The 19,293-nt window shown below is 36.9% G+C and overlaps 1 protein-coding gene across 1 annotated transcript in view; it reads right to left on the bottom strand.

Moving 5' to 3' along the window:
• LOC139320230 (gamma-aminobutyric acid receptor subunit alpha-2) overlaps positions 1–19,293 on the bottom strand; it is a 441,414-nt gene that overhangs the window by 214,263 nt on the left and 207,858 nt on the right. The window contains exon 4 of the mRNA XM_070948459.1: positions 5,862–5,929. Within this exon, the coding sequence (XP_070804560.1) occupies positions 5,862–5,929 (68 nt within the window). The remainder of the gene's footprint in view (positions 1–5,861; positions 5,930–19,293) is intronic.

The raw sequence follows: 19,293 nt of genomic DNA, 5'->3' as shown, positions 1-19,293 counted from the left end.
ATGAAAGAAGATTTGGAATTGAAAGATATATGGAGAGTGCATAACCCAAAAGAATTGGACTTTACTTTTTTCTCAGACAGACATAGATCCTTCTCTAGGATTGATTTTATCCTACTTACGGCTGATTTATTTTTAAAAACAAAGAAAACAAAGATATTTCCGAGGACTTTAACTGACCATAGCCCGGTATGGATAGAAATAGAAATGGGAAAGAATGAGAGAAGATCGTGGAGAGTAAATGAAAACTTGTTTAGATATGAAAAGAATGTAAATGAACTCAAAAAACAAATGAAGGAATTTTTTGAAATGAATTTGAATAAGGGCACCCCTATTGAAATTGTTTGGAACGCGAGCAAGGCATATATGCGGGGGGTACTGATCTATATGAATTCTAAACATAAATCAAATCGACAAAGAAAAAGATTAGAATTGGAAGGAGAGATAAAGAAAAAAGAACAGTTACTCATAAAAAATCCAACAGATGAAAAATTACAAGGAATTATAAAACTTTTGAAAGATCAATTTCAAATGCTCACAGCGGAACAAGCAGCAACTAATTTACAATTTGCGAAACATAATATATTTTGCAACGCTAATAAACCGGGCAGGTGGTTGGCTTACACACTGAGGAAACAACAGAGTACTTGGACTATTGGCAGTATTGAGTATGAAGGGAAGGAAATTTTTCAACAAAGACTAATCAAAGAAGCCTTCTTAGATTATTATACTAAACTATATGCCAAAGGTGATATACAGAATGAACTTATAAATAAATATCTAGAAGAAAGGAGAGTTATGAAAATTTCTAGTGATCAAAAGGAAAGAATGAGTCTACCAATAACAGCTGAGGAGATTATTGTTGCTATTAAACAACTGAAAACAGCTAAAGCTCCAGGAACGGATGGTTTAACTGCGGTGTACTATAAAACTTTACAAGTAGAAATGATTGAACATCTTAAAGACTTATTTTGTAGCATACAACAAGGGGGTAAAATACCCCCTTCATGGAAAGCAGCTTTTATTTCATTGATACCAAAAGAGGAAGCAGGTTCTACAAAACCGGAAAATTTTAGACCAATATCTCTCCTGAATACGGATTACAAAATTTTTGCAAAAGTATTAGCCAACAGATGCCAGTTATTCAAGAGGTGATTCATCATGATCAAGCAGGATTTATAGAAGGCAGATACATGAAGGATAATGTGAGGCAAATTATAGATTTATTGGAATATCTTGAGAAGAATGAACAGATCTCTGCAGTGCTGGTGTTTTTGGATGCGGAGAAGGCCTTTGATCGAGTGAACTGGAACTTTCTATTAAAGACTTTAAGAAAGATGGACTTTGGGGATCAGTTTGTGCAGGCGGTTTCAGCAATTTATCAAGAGCAAACAGCACAAATTATTATTAATGGAAGCTTAACTACAAACTTCAGTATAGAAAAAGGCACAAGACAAGGTTGTCCATTATCCCTGTTGTTGTTTATCTTAACTCTAGAAGTCTTGTTGAACACAATATAGGACTCGAGTACTTTGAATGGAATAGTTATAAGGCAAGAGGATTACAGAACAAGGGCATTTGCAGACGATCTGGTTGTTACCCTAACACGGCCGATGGAATCAATAATCCAGATGAAAGACATTATAGAAGAATATGGTATGGTATCAGGATTTAGACTGAATCAGAAAAAAACCAAGATGATAGTTAAAAATATGACAGAAGATCAAAAGAAGGAACTTGAAAGGAAGGCAGGCTTTGAAATAGTACCAAAGGTGAGATATCTAGGAGTCCAAGTTGCAGATTCAAATATAAAACTGTTCCAAAAGAACTATGAGGTGTTATGGCGAAAGGTACAAAAGGATATGGAAACCTGGAAAAAACTGCAGCTATCCTTACTTGGAAGAATAGCAGCAGTTAAAATGAATGTTCTACCTAGATTTTTATTTTTTTTTTCAAATAATTCCGGTGCTTAAAAGTGATAAACAGCTGACGGAATGGCAAAAAGGAGTGAATAAGTTTGTTTGGAATGAGAAAAAACCAAGAGTTAAATTGAAAATTATGCAAGATGTTCATGAAAGGGGTGGCCTTAAACTTCCAAACCTACGACTGTACTATGAAGCAGCAGCGTTGACACAAGCAAGTGATTGGTTTGGAAGGACAAAGACTGGAATATTGAATATAGAGAGTTATGATCTTGAACATGGTTGGCATGCATATTTATTCTATGAAAATAAAGTGGATAAAGTATTCAATAGCCATATACTTAGAAACTCCTTGATGAGAGTATGGAAGAAGCACCGGTTCAAATGGGATTATAAAATACCGTTGTGGTTGGATCTTGGTCATATTATACGGAATACAAACATAAAGTCACTCGGGGGGGGGGGTTTATACAAAGAAGTACTTTTTAATGATGGGGGCAGATGGCAACTAAAGACATTAAATACACTGTTGGAAGAAGGGATTAATATAACTTGGTTACAGTATAATCAACTTCAACTGAGATGGAGAGAAGATCAAAAAACTGGTTTAATGTTGCATGAAGAAGAATTGGTAAGACAGATAAAAGAGAAAGGCCCAATGCATATCAAGAGGGTTTATAACGTTTTGTTAGAAAGAGACTCAGAAAATGAATTGGTTAAAGATTGTATGATAAAATGGGCACAAAACTTTGCAGAACCAGTTATGATGGAAATGTGGGAAAAAATATGGGTTCAGAATGTTAAATTTACGCAGTCACAGAATTTGAGGGAAAATTTTTATAAAATGTTTTATAGGTGGCATCTAGATCCTAAGAAATTGTCATGCTTGTATCCTAATGTTCAACCAAAATGTTGGAGATGTGATTGTTTAGATGCTACATATTATCATATATGGTGGACTTGCAAGAAAGTGAAGGCTTTCTGGATAAAAATTTGGTGGGTTATGCAAAATGTTTTGAAGAAAAAACTCCAATTTTCTCCTCAATTGTTTTTATTGGGCATAGTTAAGGACTTTTCAATGGGTGAAACAAAATTGATATTGTATATGGTGACAGCAGCTAGGTTACTGATTGGTCAATATTGGAAAAGGGATGTTATGCCTACTATTGAAGAATGGACTTTGAAGGTGGCCAGTTTTGCAGAAATGGCGAAGATATCAGCATACTTAAAAGACCGGACTCAAGAGACTTATGCATGGGAATGGAAGAAATGGATAGATTATGTGCAGAATAAATATCAAACTAGGAAGTACCAGATAGCTTTTAGTTGAAGGTTGTGTAGAAATGTATAGTATATAGGGGGTAGAATAGTTCAATGTCATGTAGAAATGTATAGTACACAGGGGGCAGAATAGATGGGCGGTAAAGTATGATATAATATGATTTGGATTTGGATTTCACCTTGGGGAAGTCATGGGAGGAGGGGAGGGCTAGGAAGGGTTAGGGAGGGAAAGAGAGGGGGAATGGGAAAATTTTTATTTGTAAAACTTTTTCAATAAAAAAAAAATTACACAGAACAACTATACAAGAATGAGATTAATGTCCCTGATAACCATGATGGGGTGGTCACTGATCTCGAGCCAGACATCCTGGAATGTGAAGTCAAATGGGCCTTAGGAAATCTGAGCAACAATAGAGCTAGTGGAGATAAGAGTATTCCAACTGAGCTATTCAAAATCTTAAAAGACAATACAGTAAAAGTGCTACACTCAATTTGCCAGCAAATTTAGAAAACTCAACAGTAGCCACAGGATTGGAAAAGGTCAGTTTACATTCCAATTCCAAAGAAGGGCAATGCCAAAGAATGTTCAAACTACCGCACCATTGCACTCATTTCACATGCTAGGAAAGTTATGCTCAAAATTCTACAAGCTAGGCTCCAGCAGTATGTTGGACCTAGAACTACCAGCAATACAGGCAGGATTTTGAAGAGGCAGAGGAACTAGAGATCAAATTGCCAACATACTCAGGATGATGGAGAAAGCTAGGGAGTTCCAGAAAGACATCTACTTCTGCTTCATTGACTATGCTAAAGCCTTTGATTGTGTGGATCACAACACATTGTGGCAACTTCTTAAAGAGATGGGAGTACCAGACCATCTTATTTGTCTCTTGAGAAACCTATATGTGGGTCAAGAAGCAACAGTGAGAACTGGACACAGAACCTCTGATTGGTTCAAAATTGGGAAATCAACAATAGATGGAGGGGGGATGACTGAAAAGGGCTATTTGTGATTCATATCTTACAGATGCTCTTTTCCACGTACGGGAGCCAACTGTCAACTCTCAAAACAACTCTAGCTGAAGCCATATTTTTCTTGCTTTTTCTTAGTTGCCATAGTTATGGGGGGGAGGGGGACTTATGGGAATGTAGAATGTTAGTGTCATGGCCCCATGGGAGTTTGGGTCCGAGGAGGAGGATGAGACGGAGCTAGGGCCAATGGAGGAATGACTGGAGGAGCAGGAGGAAGCAGTCCTAGGTCTCTCGGGCCTGGGAAGGGTCACCAGCAAAGGAGAGAGAGCGCAGGATGACCAAGCAAAGGGGGAGGAGGGGGCGGAGCAGAGGAGTGACAGAGCTCCGGCAATGAGCAATTATCTCCCCCCCAACCCCCAAGCATGGTGAATGGAGAGGAGGCGGAATCAGCGCAGGGAGGGGCAGTTGTTGGGAACAAGCGTTGCCTTTTTCCAGTCTCACGTGCTGTTACTGATATCTGGATATTTTCCTTGCCTTGCCCTGTTTGCCTTGCCCTGCTTGCATTGGTTGCCTGGCCTGGCTAGGTGCGAGTTCACAGCAACCCAGTTCTGCTCCGGGTTGTGCTGCAGATGCAGTGAAATCTTCCTGTGATGAGGACTCTTTGGAACCAAATTCCCTGAAATGTGACTGCTCTCAGAACTGTGCTGATCCTCTGGACTAATAGCAGCCAGGAACTATTGGAGGTGTGTGTTTAGAGCTTTGTTCCTGGATAGTGAACGGTGGGACTTTTGGGGGAAAGTTGGTGTTTATTATAAGTTGGGACATTAAGCCTTTGTTCCAGCTGTGTTGCTTCCATGCCCAGCCCTGGTCATCACAGTTTTCTTCCAATGTGCCAGATATAACAAGGATATGGCTCCTGAGAACCAAGGCCAAATCAGTGCGCCATAGCAACAGCAGGAGGGAGTGCTGAGAAGTTCATCACCTGCTTAGTTGGCTAAGGTGACCTGTGACACAAGGGGAGGCAGGGCGGACAGTATCTATTCTTTAATTATATCAAAAACACAGGAATTATTCAGTGTTGGTTTCACCTCTGACCGTGCCAATATGATGTACCCAATAAACAGGATTTTTGAGAAAGCCAAGGCCTCAGAGTCTTTGAATTGGTTGGGAGCATTACTTCGAACCATGACAATAGGTTTTAGAAAGTTTCAGAGGTGTGTGTGTGTGTGTGTGTGTGTGTGTGTGTGTGTGTGTAAAACCATATATATACATTCTAGAACACTTGTACATATCTCTTTCAAACATTTGTCTTTTGGCCGGTTGTGTTTCTTGGTTTCTTTGTTTAATACATGGTTCAGGTCCACATGCTGAGATCCATCTGAAACTTTTTAAAACCTAAAACTTTATAAAACCTCTGTGTGTGGATGTGTGTGACCATTTTATAACTACACAAAATTTGCTATACAATATTTGAAAAAATAAAGTACACATAGAAGTCACATAAAAATTTTAAAAGTCCCCTCCCCATCTAAAATTTTGTGAGATCCTGCAGAATATCAGGTCTTAAGCTATACTGTAGCTTGTTTAGTTTATGCCTAAATCTGGTGCTGGCAGCTGGATATCTTTTCTGCTTCAATTCAGCCATATCATCATATATATCTCAGAGATTATTTCAGTTACCATACTCACCATGTCAGTATCTGAAACTGGTCCAAAACTGGTCACATAGATATTTGTAAAAACTTCAGTTGTACTATCTGGAATAAAAAGAGAGGTTACTGATTTACATATTGAAAGAAATACTATAATGTATTTTATTTAACAAATATCACTACATTTCCTGTAATGTGTAGATTTTTCTTTGTTTTTCTTTGTTTCTCTTTTTCAATACAGCTTTGAGTCCCTTGTTCACCATTGAGGACATACTATATAGTAAAACATTCTCAAAGAAAAACCAGTTAAATTTCTGTAAATCAAATTTTTGTATGGATGAAATGAATGGTGAATAACAAGAGATTTTCATACCCATCTCACATTATATTCTATACATCTTAACTCCGAGTTTGAAACTATAGAAAGCCTTAAGAGAACAAAAATATTTTATAAATCAGAAAATTTTATACAATAGTTCTGGATATCTAACTTCTGAGCTTTCAAAGCATTACTACACATTTGTTATCTGAAGTAATGGAAATTAGTTGGAGTCAAGTACAGAAGTCTGAAAAGGAGGCAAAAGATCATAGGAAAATAAACAGGGAGCCTAGGAAACAAAGTACATCCTCCAGAAACAAAATTCTTATCATTTTTTATTTTACATGTTCTGCTTAACATAAGTATTGACAGGATAGTTCTCCCTCTGGTCCGCTGTTTGGGCAGGAAGAATACTTCAATATGATTGGCTGGGCTCCCTGACAGCTCCCTATAAAAGGGCTGGCTGTTAGAGGGGCTGGCTGCTGGATTGTGAATAGTTGCTGAATAAAGAGCTGTTGTCTGAAGCCTGTCTCCAGTCTCTTCAATCCTAACACTGGCGACGAGGATGGGATTCTGAAGAAAACACTGAGACCAAAAAGAGCTGACAACGAACAATCCAGCCTGGCGGCAAACGTGAATGGCAGCCATATTGTGCACCAAATTCAAACGCTCGAAATTGTGGCAAGCATGTCTATGTTCCACCCGCTGGTTCCGTTCGACCCAGTGAAGGAGAAATGGGGCACTTATATGACGAGGTTTGAGTGCTTCATGGAAGCAAAAGACTTCCCCGGACTGTCGGACAACCGGAAAAGAGTGCTGTTCCTGAGCCACTGCGGACACGATGTATTCGACACCACTGAAGCCCTGTCCGAAACAACTCCAGTACAATCCATACCATGGCACATGCTATAAAAAGCACTAAAAACACACTATGCTCCTGCTCCATTAAAGACGGTGAGGCCTTACACATTCCGGCACCGAATGCAGCAGGATGGAGAATCTATCAATCAATTTGTCGCTGCACTACGAAAAGCTGCTGCCCACTGGGACTTGGATGATATTTTAATTGACTAAATAATTTGGGGCGTAAAAGACCTCCGGCTGCAGAGACGACTCTTGGCAAAGACCAATCTAACGTTGAATGCCGCGTTGGACGAGGCAAGGGCAACCGAGTCATCAAACAAGGTGGCCAAGTCCCTTCAGAAGCTTACTACAGCTCCGGCTGCAACGAAACGAACTGCCACTATACATAAGAGCCGTCACCAAGACGAGGAATCTGAAAGCAGCGAGGACGAGGTCTATCGCACGGAAAGGAAGAAAAACACAGAGCAAGAGAGTAGAAGGCAACCATGTGCCAGCTGTGGGGGGCAGCACCCTAGGGCAGCCTGCCATTACAGGGGCGCCATATGTTGTCGATGCAATAAAAAGGGACATTAGGCAAGAGTCTGCTGAGCGAACCTGCCCGCTAGTTATTGTGCAAAGACAGACGTTCCAAAAGCAGAGGCCTCAAGACCTTTTAAGCGGGAAACCTGGAAGCCTAGGCGCAAAGCTGCTAATGCAAGAATGCCAGAAACAAACTGCCAGACTAGAATAGGGCAGGCGATCACCCCCACCCCCCCCAGGAAGAAATTACATGTCACTGTACAAATAGAAGGGTCGCTCTGTGACATGGAAATAGACACCAGCTGGCATGTTTAATCCGGAACTCGGCAAGTATGTGGGCACCCCAATATCATTCAGTCTGGACCCCAAGGTGGCATCGATTAGGTTAAAACCCCAGAGGGTTCCATTTGCCCTAAAACCCAGGATAGACAGAGAACTAGATAAACTGATCCAGCAGGGTATTCTTGAGCCAGTTGACCACACTAAGTGGGAGACCTCCATCAGTTATTTTTTAAAAAGATACTCCCACACTTCCTTATTTTAGCTTGTCTTTAGCACCTTTCTTCCTTGTTGTTTAATATGGAAGAAATCCCCAAAATGGCGTAGAATAGATCCTCAAAAAGGAATAACAGGCTCTGGCTAAAGAGAGCCTCTCTTATTTTAATAAAGATTAATAGTCCTTAAAAGTGATTAAGAAATGAAAGGCACAAGTTATTTTCCATTTGGAAAAAAAAAATCCAAAATGCCTGCTTTTTCAACAATGCAGTGATTGTAGCCCTGCTCCCCAACTGCCAGATGACCAGATGCCCCTAAGCATAGCTCCTGAAGTTACTTGCAGACCATTGGAGGATCTTGTGGGATGGTTATAGGACTCTCCCTAGTTTAGTCATATAAACTAAAGGAATACAGGTTCCTTCTGTTGGTAAGATAAAAAAGTGACAGTCCAGAGAGAATCCTCCAGGGAGCCCAGAGATCTCTCCCTTGGCCTGTTGTCAGTTGGCCATCTTCACTGGAAGCCCAACAACTTCACTGAGGTTATGATCTGGAGCTAATGATCAATTACATGGAATGGAATGGAATGGAATGGAATGGAATGGAATGGAATGGAATGGAATGCAATGGAATGGAATGCAATGGAATGCAATGGATGAAAAAAATATTAAATTGTAGAATATACCCGGACCAAAATGGGTTTTTACCAGCGAGACAAATAAAAAACAATATAAAAATTGTAATTAATGTATTAGAATATTATGAGGTGCATCCAGAGAGACAGGTAGCTCTGATCTTTCTGGATGCCCAAAAGGCTTTTGATCAAGTCAATTGGCAATTTATGCTTCAGCAAATAAAAAACATGAAATTTGGGGAGAGATTTGAAAACATAATAGCCTCCATATACACAAAACAAAAAGCAAGCATAATAGTAAATGGAGACTTTACAAATTTCTTTGAAATAAAAAAAGGAGTAAGGCAGGGATGTCCACTTTCACCCTTGCTTTTCATTCTGACATTGGAAAATTTATTGATAAGAATTAGATCAAACAAAAAGATAAAAGGATTGAATGTAAAGCAAGAGGAATACAAGGCCCAAGCATTTGCAGATGACCTTGTATTCTTCATAGAAGAACCATTAAAAACAGGACCAATATTGATAAGAGAAATAGAGGAATTTGGGAAAGTGGCTGGCTTAAAAATTAATAAAGATAAGACCAAAATGTTAACGAAAAATGTAACAGAGAAACAAACAGAGGAATTAATTAAAGAATTAGGATTACAAATAGCAAAAAAGGTTAAGTATTTAGGCATATATTTGACAGCTAGATGCTGAACTATAAAGGATAATAATTATGTGACTTTAGTTCAACAAATAAAAGAGGATTTAGAAAAATGGGGGAAACTGAAATTATCATTATTAGGGAAGATAGCAGCTATAAAGATGAATGTACTGCCGAAGCTACTTTACTTATTTCAGACAATTCCAGTAAAATTAGATAAAATAATTTTTGTAAATCTGAATAAGATAACTACAAAATTTGTGTGGGAAGGAAAAAAGGCAAGAATTAAATTAAGTATTTTGCAGAGGTGGATTTGGACTCCTAGCATGGGAGCAACGAGTTTGACATGGATCAGGAATGGGTGAATCTGAAAAATCAAAGACTGTTAACCTTGGAGGGGCATGATTTGTTGATGGGGTGGCACGCCTTCTTGTGGAGCCCCAGGAACAAAACACATAGGTATTTTTGCAATCATATATTAAGAGATTCATTAATTTATACATGGCAAGAAATTAAAAGTAAACACTATATGAAAGTTCCTGGATGGCTATCCACAATGGAGGCAGTGATACACCCCAATACCTTAGCAACTCAAAAAATGGTAAGATATTATGAAATTTTGGATCCACAAGGAACACTAAAAACACAAGAGGAACTCAGAGATCAAGGAATACAAATAGATTGGTGGCCCTATCTTCAGATTAAAACAAGATATAAAAAGGATCAAGAGGAAGGAGGAATTGAATTAAAACCAAATCAGTTGGATAAACTTTTACAAGCCATGGAAGAAAAATTGATTTCAAAAATATATATAAATACCTACTGGAATTTGATTTAGCAGAGGAATTAGTAAAGGGACAAATGATAGCGTGGGCAAGGAATATTGGGCATAATATAGAATTGGAAGACTGAGAAAACGTATGGGAAAATAATTATATTATAACAAAATCAGTGGTTTATAAAGAGAATCAATTCAAAATGTGGTATAGATGATATCTGGCCCCTTCGAAATTAGCAAAAATGTATCCAAATTTAAGGAGCCTTGGTAGTACAGTGGTTTAATGCACCCTGTAATTAACACAGCTGCCTGCAATTTCTGCAGGTTCAAATCTTACCAGGCTCAAGGTTGACTCAGCCTTCCATCCTTTCTAAGGTAGGTTAAATGAGGACCCAGTTTGTGGGGGCAATAAGCTGACTTTGTATAAAATATACAAAAGTATGAAGGCTATTGCTTAACGCATTGTAAGCCGCCCTGAGTCTCCGGAGAAGGGCGGCATATAAATCAAATTAAAAAAAAAAAAAAAGTCCAATTTGTTGGAAGTGTAAACAGGCACAGGGCACCTTCTTCCACGTCTGGTGGCTCTGCCCAAAAATTAGGAAATATTGGGGAAAAATAAGAATTTGGTTAATAGAAATAACATCGGAAAAAATAGAACTCAAACCAGAGATTTTCCTACTAGGGATGATTAAAGAAAACTATAGGAAAGAAATAAAGTACTTAATATTGCACATAGTCACTGCAGCCAGATTGGCGCTCGCCCAATATTGGAAAACTGATCAACTGCCAATAGACCAATTGATAATCCAAAAGATCTATAATTGTGCGGAAATGGACAAACATTTGAAATGAAGGATAAGGTAGACTCAAAAGGTTATATAGCGTGGAATAGGTGGTATAATTGGATAATGGACGTGAGACCAAAGTCACTTTTTCTTTTTATGGATTGTCGTTTGTATTAATATATGTATCTTGTATATATATGGTACAACATTTTACTTTTTATATGTTTAATAAAATTTTGTTTTTAAAATAAAAAAAAAGGATAGGATAGGATAGGATAGGATAGGATAGGATAGGATAGGATAGAATAGAATAGAATAGAATAGAATAGAATAGAATAGAATAGAATAGTTGGAAGGGATCTTGGAGGTCTTCTAGTCCAACCCCCTGCTTAGGCAGGAAACCCTATGCCATTTCAGACAAATCGTTAGTTAATCTCTTCTTAAAAACTTCCAGTGTTGGAGCTTCTACAACTTCTTCTACTGATTAATTGGCAACTTGTTCCACTGAATAATTGTTCTGTCAGGAAATTTATCCTTAGTTCTATGTTGCTTCTCTCCTTGATTAGTTTCTACCCATTACTTCTTGTACTGCCCTCAGGTGCTTTGGAGAATAACTTGACTCCCTCTTCTTTGTGGCAGCCCCTGAGATATTGGAACATGTCACCCCTAGTCCTTTTTTTCATCAAACTAGACATATCCAATTCCAGCAACCGTTCTTTATATGTTTTAGCCTCCATACCAATTGATCCATTTCTCCACATTGGCCTACTACTCCTTGTATTTACAAATGGACATTCTTCAAGCTTAACTAATGCTGTAGCATCTAAACCAGGGTCCTCAAACTATGGCCCACGTGCCAGATACAGCCCACTGAAGCCATTAATCAGCCTGCACAGCACCATGAGCAGCCCCACCCATATCACCCCCGCCCACACACTGGTCCCCACTTTTCGGCCGAGTGCAAGCCTTACCTTTGCAAGCCCCATGGGCTGGAACAGGAAGATAAGGCCAATGTTTTTGGCTGGCAGAATGCTACTGGGGGCCGGGGACACCAAAAACGGGACACATGGAGGCCTCCTGGGGCCTCCGCATGTCCTGTTTTTGGCCAGCAAAGCGCTTCTCCACTGCAAATTCTACAGAGACATAAGGAGTTATTTTTTTCTCTGTCATGACAGCATGCAGAGCAAACAGACTCTGATAAAGAAAATATATATAAAATGGCATATCGATGGCCAGACTCGCCAAAATGTTCCCTGGAACACCCTCAGTCTGTTGGAAATGTGGCGTTAAAGAAGGCACATATTTCCACCAATGGTGGACCTGCCGAGAGGCAATGAAATTTTGGAAGAATATTCTGAAGTGGCTCAATGAAATGTTGGGGCAGCATATACAATTGCGTCCTGAGGTATTTTTATTAGGTATAAGACCCGAAAATGTTAATAGAACGGCATGGTTCCTGCTGCTGCATATAACAACAGCTGCAAGATTGGCATGGGCCCAATACTGGAAGATGGATGTTAGCCCACCCGAACAAGTACTAATTCAGAAAATAATGAATTGTGCGGAATCAGATCGGCTTACTATGTTACTAAAAGGATAGGGGGATACAGATTACTATATATCTTGGAGTCAATGGTATAATTGGATGTCAAATCGAGCTATAAATAGAGATATTGGATAAGCATGTCAATTGGTATATGTAATAGACTTTTGTACCTTATCCTATATATGTAATAGGACAAGTTTATTTCCTTCTCACATTGTGATGTAGACCGCTATAAATTTAATGGATGTATAAGATTAAAAAAAAAAAAAACGGGACATATGGAAGCCTCCTGGGACCTCCGCATGTCCTGTTTTTGGCCAGCAAAGTGCTTCTCCACTGCAAATTCTACAGATATAAGGAGTTATCTTTTTCTCTGTCATGACAGCATTCAGAGCAAACAGACCCTGATTATGTAAAACTTCTACTTTATGATTTTAACACCAGTGTTACCAGTACTGTGGCTAAATTCATCAAAATCAAAATGCAAACCAAATACTGGACCCCTCACTGCTATACTTTAATATGTTTTATTTTTAAAAAATTTGGATCATTGGTTCTGATAATTATAATAATGAGCAGATTTGATGAAGTCCTTGTAGAATTACAACTTCAAATGTACAACCAAAATATACTCAGTATGTGAGCTTTTCTTCACAAAAATATATGGTCATTGTTCATAAAGTACTCACTGACTCATGATCAATGAGTATCTTAACCATCAGGCCACAAGGGACAAAGGAAACGAAACCTCTTACACAACCCTAAAAAACAGGTTACAAACTTAAGAAGGAGAGCAAAGGACAGAAAACAAGGAATGAGGACTAGAAAAGAAAAGAGACTAAAAACATATCACAACAATTGCAGAGCAGACAAGGTTATAAGAGCTGTATCCTTATAAGAGCATCCTGCCACATACAGTACAGTTTCATAAAGATATTTAACTCAAAGCAAACAATTGTACGTATGCATATATATTTGTGTTTTTTTTTAAATAAATTGTTTTTATTCAACATTTAAATCCTTAAATCTTAGTTATATTTTTACAGTTTTCCAATACCGGCATTTTTGGCAATATCCAATTTATCTTTCAGCCAACTATATACATATACATTTACATTTTGTTACATACATATTCATATAATCAATACATTTTATATACATACCTACTACACATTAAATATAACATTCCATTATAATATCTTCTCTTTTGCTATACACTATCCATTAATTTTAGATTCCTTTTCCAGCCAATCATACCATCTGTTCCATGTTTCATAATAAATTGTGTCCTCTCTGTCCTTAAGTTCCATCGTTAACTTATCTTATTCTGCACACTCCAGCACCTTTTTTATAATCATGTTTGTTGGAGCATGTTGTTGTTTCTAGTTTTGGGCAAATGCGATTCTGGCGGCCGTAATTATGTGGAGTATGAAGTATTGAATTTCTTTACTCATTTTTTCTTTTATAATCCCTAACAAAAATAATTCGGGTTTCATATCAATTTTTTCCCCAGTCATTTCCTCCAACCATTTTTTAATTTTTAATCAATAGTGTCTTGCTTGGGGACATGTCCACCACATGTGGTAGTATGTCCCTTGTGAATGATTACATTTCCAACAGTGCGGTGAATTGTTTGGAGACATCTTGGCCACTCTCGCCGGGGGTAAATGCCACCTACAGAACATTTTATAAGTATTTTCTTTATAGGTGGCTGACGTCATTTTATAATTTGTTCCCCATATTTTTTCCCAGTACTCCAATTCTATGTTGTATCCAAAATTTTTCATCCAAATTATCATTGTTTCCTTCACCATTTCCACTTCCATTTTGAATTTGAGGAGACAGTTATACATTTTGGTAATCATCTTTTCATCTGTCCCTGTTAATATTTTATCCATTTCTTGTCCATTTTCAAATCCATATAATTCTAAGTCTTTTTTATATTTTGTTTGGATCTGTAAATAAGGCCACCAATCTATTTTAATTCCTTCTTCTAATAATTCTTGTTTAGATTTCAAATTTCCTTGTCCATCTAACAACTCTTTATAGGGTACTATTTTATTTAAGTCAATTAAATTGGGGTAGACCAAGGCTTCCATCATCAATATCCATCTTGGAACTTTTGTGTAAAAATTTCTTTTAATCTTCATCCAGATTTCTAACAATACTTCTCTTACCTGATGTCTTTGGAAATATGTGTGGGTTTTGTTCTTTCCCTCCAAAATAAAGGCGTGCCAACCCCTCTGTAAATCATGCCCCTCAATCATTAGTATTCTTCCATTTTTTAAATTTATCCATTCTTTGAGCCATGATATTACTGCAGCCTGATGGTAAAGTTTTTTTTTTTTTTTAATTTGATTTATATGCCGCCCTTCTTCGGAGACTCAGGGCGGCTTACAATGTGCTAAGCAATAGCCTTCATTCTTTTGTATATTTATACAAAGTCAGCTTATTGCCCCCACAACTTGGGTCCTCAATTTACCTACCTTAGAAAGGATGGAAGGCTGAATCAACCTTGAGCCTTGGCAAGATTCGAACCTGCAGTAATTGCAGGCAGCTAGTCTTAATAACCAGCTTAATAACAGGGTGCCTTAGTTCCTAATCTGGAAGGCCAAAGCCACCCTTATTTCTAGAATCTTGTAAGAGTTTTAATTTAATTCTGTGCTTTTCCCCCAGCCATATAAACTTACTAATAATTTTATTCAATTTTTCAAAAAAAAAACTTTTCCCCAATTTTATAGGTACCATTTGAAATAAATATAAAATTTTTGGTAGAATATTCATCTTTATCGTAGCAATTCTTCCAATCAATGATATTTGTAATTTCACCCAATTCTCTAAATCTTTTTGAATTTGCAGCAGTAGTTTCAAATAATTATCTTCCTTTATTGAAGATATTCTTGCCGTTATCCAGATACACAAATACTTTACTTTTTTTACAATTTGAATTCCTAATTTCTCCTCTAATTTCTTATTTTGGTCTTTTGTAAGATTTTTGGTGAGTATCTTTGTTTTATTTTTGTTTATTTTTAAGCCTGTGACTATGCCAAATTTCTCTATTTCCTGTAGTAGCACTTCTCCCATTTCCAAAGGGTTCTCTATTATGAACACCATATCGTCCACAAAGGCCTGCGTTTTGTATTCCTCTTTTTTCATTTTTAACCCTTTTATTTCCTTATTTCCCCTTATTTGAGTCAAAACTTCTAATGAAAGAATGAATAAGAGCGGAGATAATGGACATCTTGCCTAACCCTTTTATTTATACTGACTTTTTCCGTTAGGTCTCCAATTACAATAATTCTTGCAGTTTGGTTTGAATAAATTGCCTTAATCATTTCTATAAATTTTTCGCCAAATTTCATCCCGATAGGGTTGCCAGGTGTCCACTATTTGAGCGGACAGTCCGCTTTTTTCACATTATGTTCACTATTTTTTTTCATAAAATAGTGGACATTTTTTTTTATTCAAAAGCTTTATAATGAAATGGTACGTAATCTAAAGCTGTACAGTCTAAGAGAATAAGGATAGGAGAATCGCGTTTTGTCTTTTTTTTCGTAAGTTAGAATGAGACAAAGATCGAATATCCATTGAACTCGATTCTCCGAAAAAATTAATGATGAGATTAAAATAAAAATATATTATGAAATTATGCACAGTTCACATTTTTAAAATGTATTGTAGCTTGTGTCGACTGACCTAAAATGGCGTCGAGTGATGAGAGTGACAGCGGTGAGATTTCGAATTCTTTAAAATGAAAGAGAGGAGTGTACAAATACACCAAAGACTGGGAAGCTACTTTTGCATGGATTACCAACAACGAAACCGACAGAACAAATACGACGGCCTACTGTAAATTGTGTCAGAAATCGTTCACAATTGAATATAATGGTATAAAAGCTGTCATACAGCATGCAAGCACAAAAAATCATTTAGATAAGGAGAAAATAGCTTCCAGCAACAATTCGTTTTTCATTGTTAAAAACTCCTCTTTCAGTGAGAAAGTGACTGTAGCTGAAATGGCTGAAACTTACCATGGGATCAAACACCATTTTTCTTTCCTGGCTCAAGATTGCGGTATTAAGTTAATGAAGCAAATTTTTGATGATTCAGAAATTGTAAAAAGATGTCTTGTGGAAGAACCAAATCATCAGCTATTGTCAATGAGGTTTTGTATTCTTTTTCTATTGAGTTGGTTCTCAATGATCTTAAAACTGGAATTCCATTTTCTCTCTCCACTGACGCATCAAACAAGGGAAATCGCAAAATGTATCCCGTTGTTGCACAATATTTTACTTCTGAAGAAGGACTGTGTGTGAAAATTTTAGACTTTTATGAGGATTCTTTCGAAGATTCTACATCAATAAAAAATCAGCTGTGTCGAGTTCTTAGTGATAACAAATTGGAAATAAATAATGTTTCAGCTAAGCTGAATTAATACATGTTAAAATGTTTGTAAGAAAATATATAATTTAATTGTAATTTTTTTTTAATTTTTTTTACTACTTAACTCCCCCCCCCCCCCCCGCTTGTCCGCTATTTTTTGGAAGCAGACCTGGCAACCCTACATCCCGATTAATTGAATAGTTAGAAATTTCCAATTCAAGTTGTCAAACACCTTCTGTGTATCCACCAATATTAATGCCAATTGTCTTTCAGGGTGGGCCTCATAATACTCTAATATATTCATTATAATTCTTGTATTGTTTTTGTCGTTTGAGTAAAAACCCATTTTGATTCAAATGAATAATTTTGTTTAGTATTTTTTTAGTCTTTCTGCCATTATTGTTGCCAAAATTTTGTAATCAGCATTTAACAGCGAGATTGGCCTATAATTTTGGATGTGTTGATTGTCTGTTTTTCTTTTGTGATTAATGTTATGTATGCCTCTGTCCACGAGTTTGGCATTTTAGCTCTCTCCAATACCTCATTATGTATTTCCAACATAAGTTCTTCTAAAGATTCTTGAAATGTTTTATATAATTCTGCCAGAATTCCATCTGGCCCTGGGGTTTTATTATTTTTTGCTTTTTGATTGCCTCTTTCAACTCTATTTTGGTAATTTTGTCATTCAACATTTCCCTATCTTCCTCTAATACATTTGGCAAATTTCTCTCCCATAAATATTTTATAATGTTTTCTTCTGCAATATTTTCTTGGCAATACAGTGTTTGAAAATACTTTTGAATAATGGTTTTTTTCTCAGCGATCTTATAATGCAAATTTCCTTGTTCATCTTGTAAATGTTGTATCAATTTTTTAGCTTTTTCTTTTTTCAATTTGTGGGCTATCCATCTTCCTGGTTTATTTGCTGTTTCAAAGTAATTTTGTTTTGCCAATTTTATATTTCGTATCATTACTTCCTGTTGTAATATATTAATTTTATGTTTCATTAAATCTCTTTCCTCTATGATTTTCTCATTCTGGGGTTCTTTCTGTAGGGCTAATTCTAGTTTTTTAAGATTCTCCAATATTGACGCCTGTTGTTCCCTTTTCTCTTTATTTCTCCTCGCCACATATGCTATAGATATTCCCCTCATATATGCTTTGGCAGTGTCCCATAAGTTCTGTGGAGTCGTATATTCATTTCTATTTTCCTTAAAAGAAATAATTTAATTCCCTTTCCATTGTTTGCTTGTACAATTTTTCTTTTGTAATTCTTTGATCTAAGGTCCATCTCCTTTTTTTCTCCTTACCCTTTACCCATATTAAGGGACTATGATCCGCCCAAGTGTTTGGCATTATATCTATCTCTTCTAATTTGTTAATCAATTCTGGGCTCATTCAGGCCATATCTATGCATGACCACGAGTTATGTGGGTGGTAGAAGAAGGTATATTGTTTTTTCTCTGGGTTCAATGGTCTCCACGCATCTCTTAAATTTAGCTCTTTTATAATGTCGAAGAACATACTGGGTAATTTTCGTCTTTTATATTTATTCTTCTTCGTGCTCCTATAATCAAGTTTGTTATCTACTACTCCATTAAAATCCTCTATTATACAAAATTTTTCACTGTCTAATTCTGTTAATTTCCTATGTAATTTGTAATAAAAAATTTTCTTGTTTTGTGTTTGGTGCATAAATTATCACTAGAATGATTGTCTTGTAATTTGTAGTTATTTCTGTTATTAAAATTCTTCCATCTTTGTCACTAAATATTTTTCTGGAGTTTAGCCAATATTTTATATATACAGCGATCCCTCTTTTCTTGTTCTGTGCCAATGCCACATGTAAGTCCCCTAATTTGGGACATTTTATAAGATCACTTTTCTCTATGCTTTTCTCTAAAGTGTACCTCCTGGAGGCAAATGATATCCATCTTTTCTTTTTGTAGTCTTGTCAATATCTGGATTTAATCTGGATTTTATTGAATTTCTTAATTTTAACTTGGACTTCTGTTTTAATGGTTTGTTTGTTCTGTTTTAATCGTTGTGAGCCGCCCTGAGTCCTGTGGAGATAGGGCAGCATACAAGCCCCATTAAATAAATAAATAAATAATAAATCTGTTTACATTTAATGGGTGAATTGATGCCATTTATATTTAATGACAGCATCTTTATTTCATTTTCCATCTTGTTATTTATCTATTGGTCTTGGTCCTCTCCTTGTTCTGTTCTCAGTCTGTGCTCTAGTTCTGGCTCCTTCTCTCACCTGACGCTCTCTTTCCTTCTGGTCTCTTATCTCTTGTTCCGTGATTTTTTCCTCGGATATCTGATCTTCTTGGCTTTTACTTTCTCCTTCCTTTCTACTATCCTGTTTGTCCTCCCCACTTATATAGTGGTCATAAAATTCCTGTGCCTTTTCCAAGGTGTTAATCCAGAATTTCTTCTCCTGCCATGTTATTAGCATCCCCTCCAGGATAAGCCATCGGAACATCACTATATT

Source organism: Pituophis catenifer, unplaced genomic scaffold (assembly GCF_029215685.1).
Source record: "Pituophis catenifer annectens isolate HBS135680 unplaced genomic scaffold, rPitCat1.0.hap2 SCAF_8, whole genome shotgun sequence".
Taxonomy (NCBI): Eukaryota; Metazoa; Chordata; class Lepidosauria; order Squamata; family Colubridae; genus Pituophis; species Pituophis catenifer.
The sequence above is the reverse complement of the archived record's forward strand: the minus strand, read 5'-3'. Positions and strand labels throughout refer to the sequence as shown.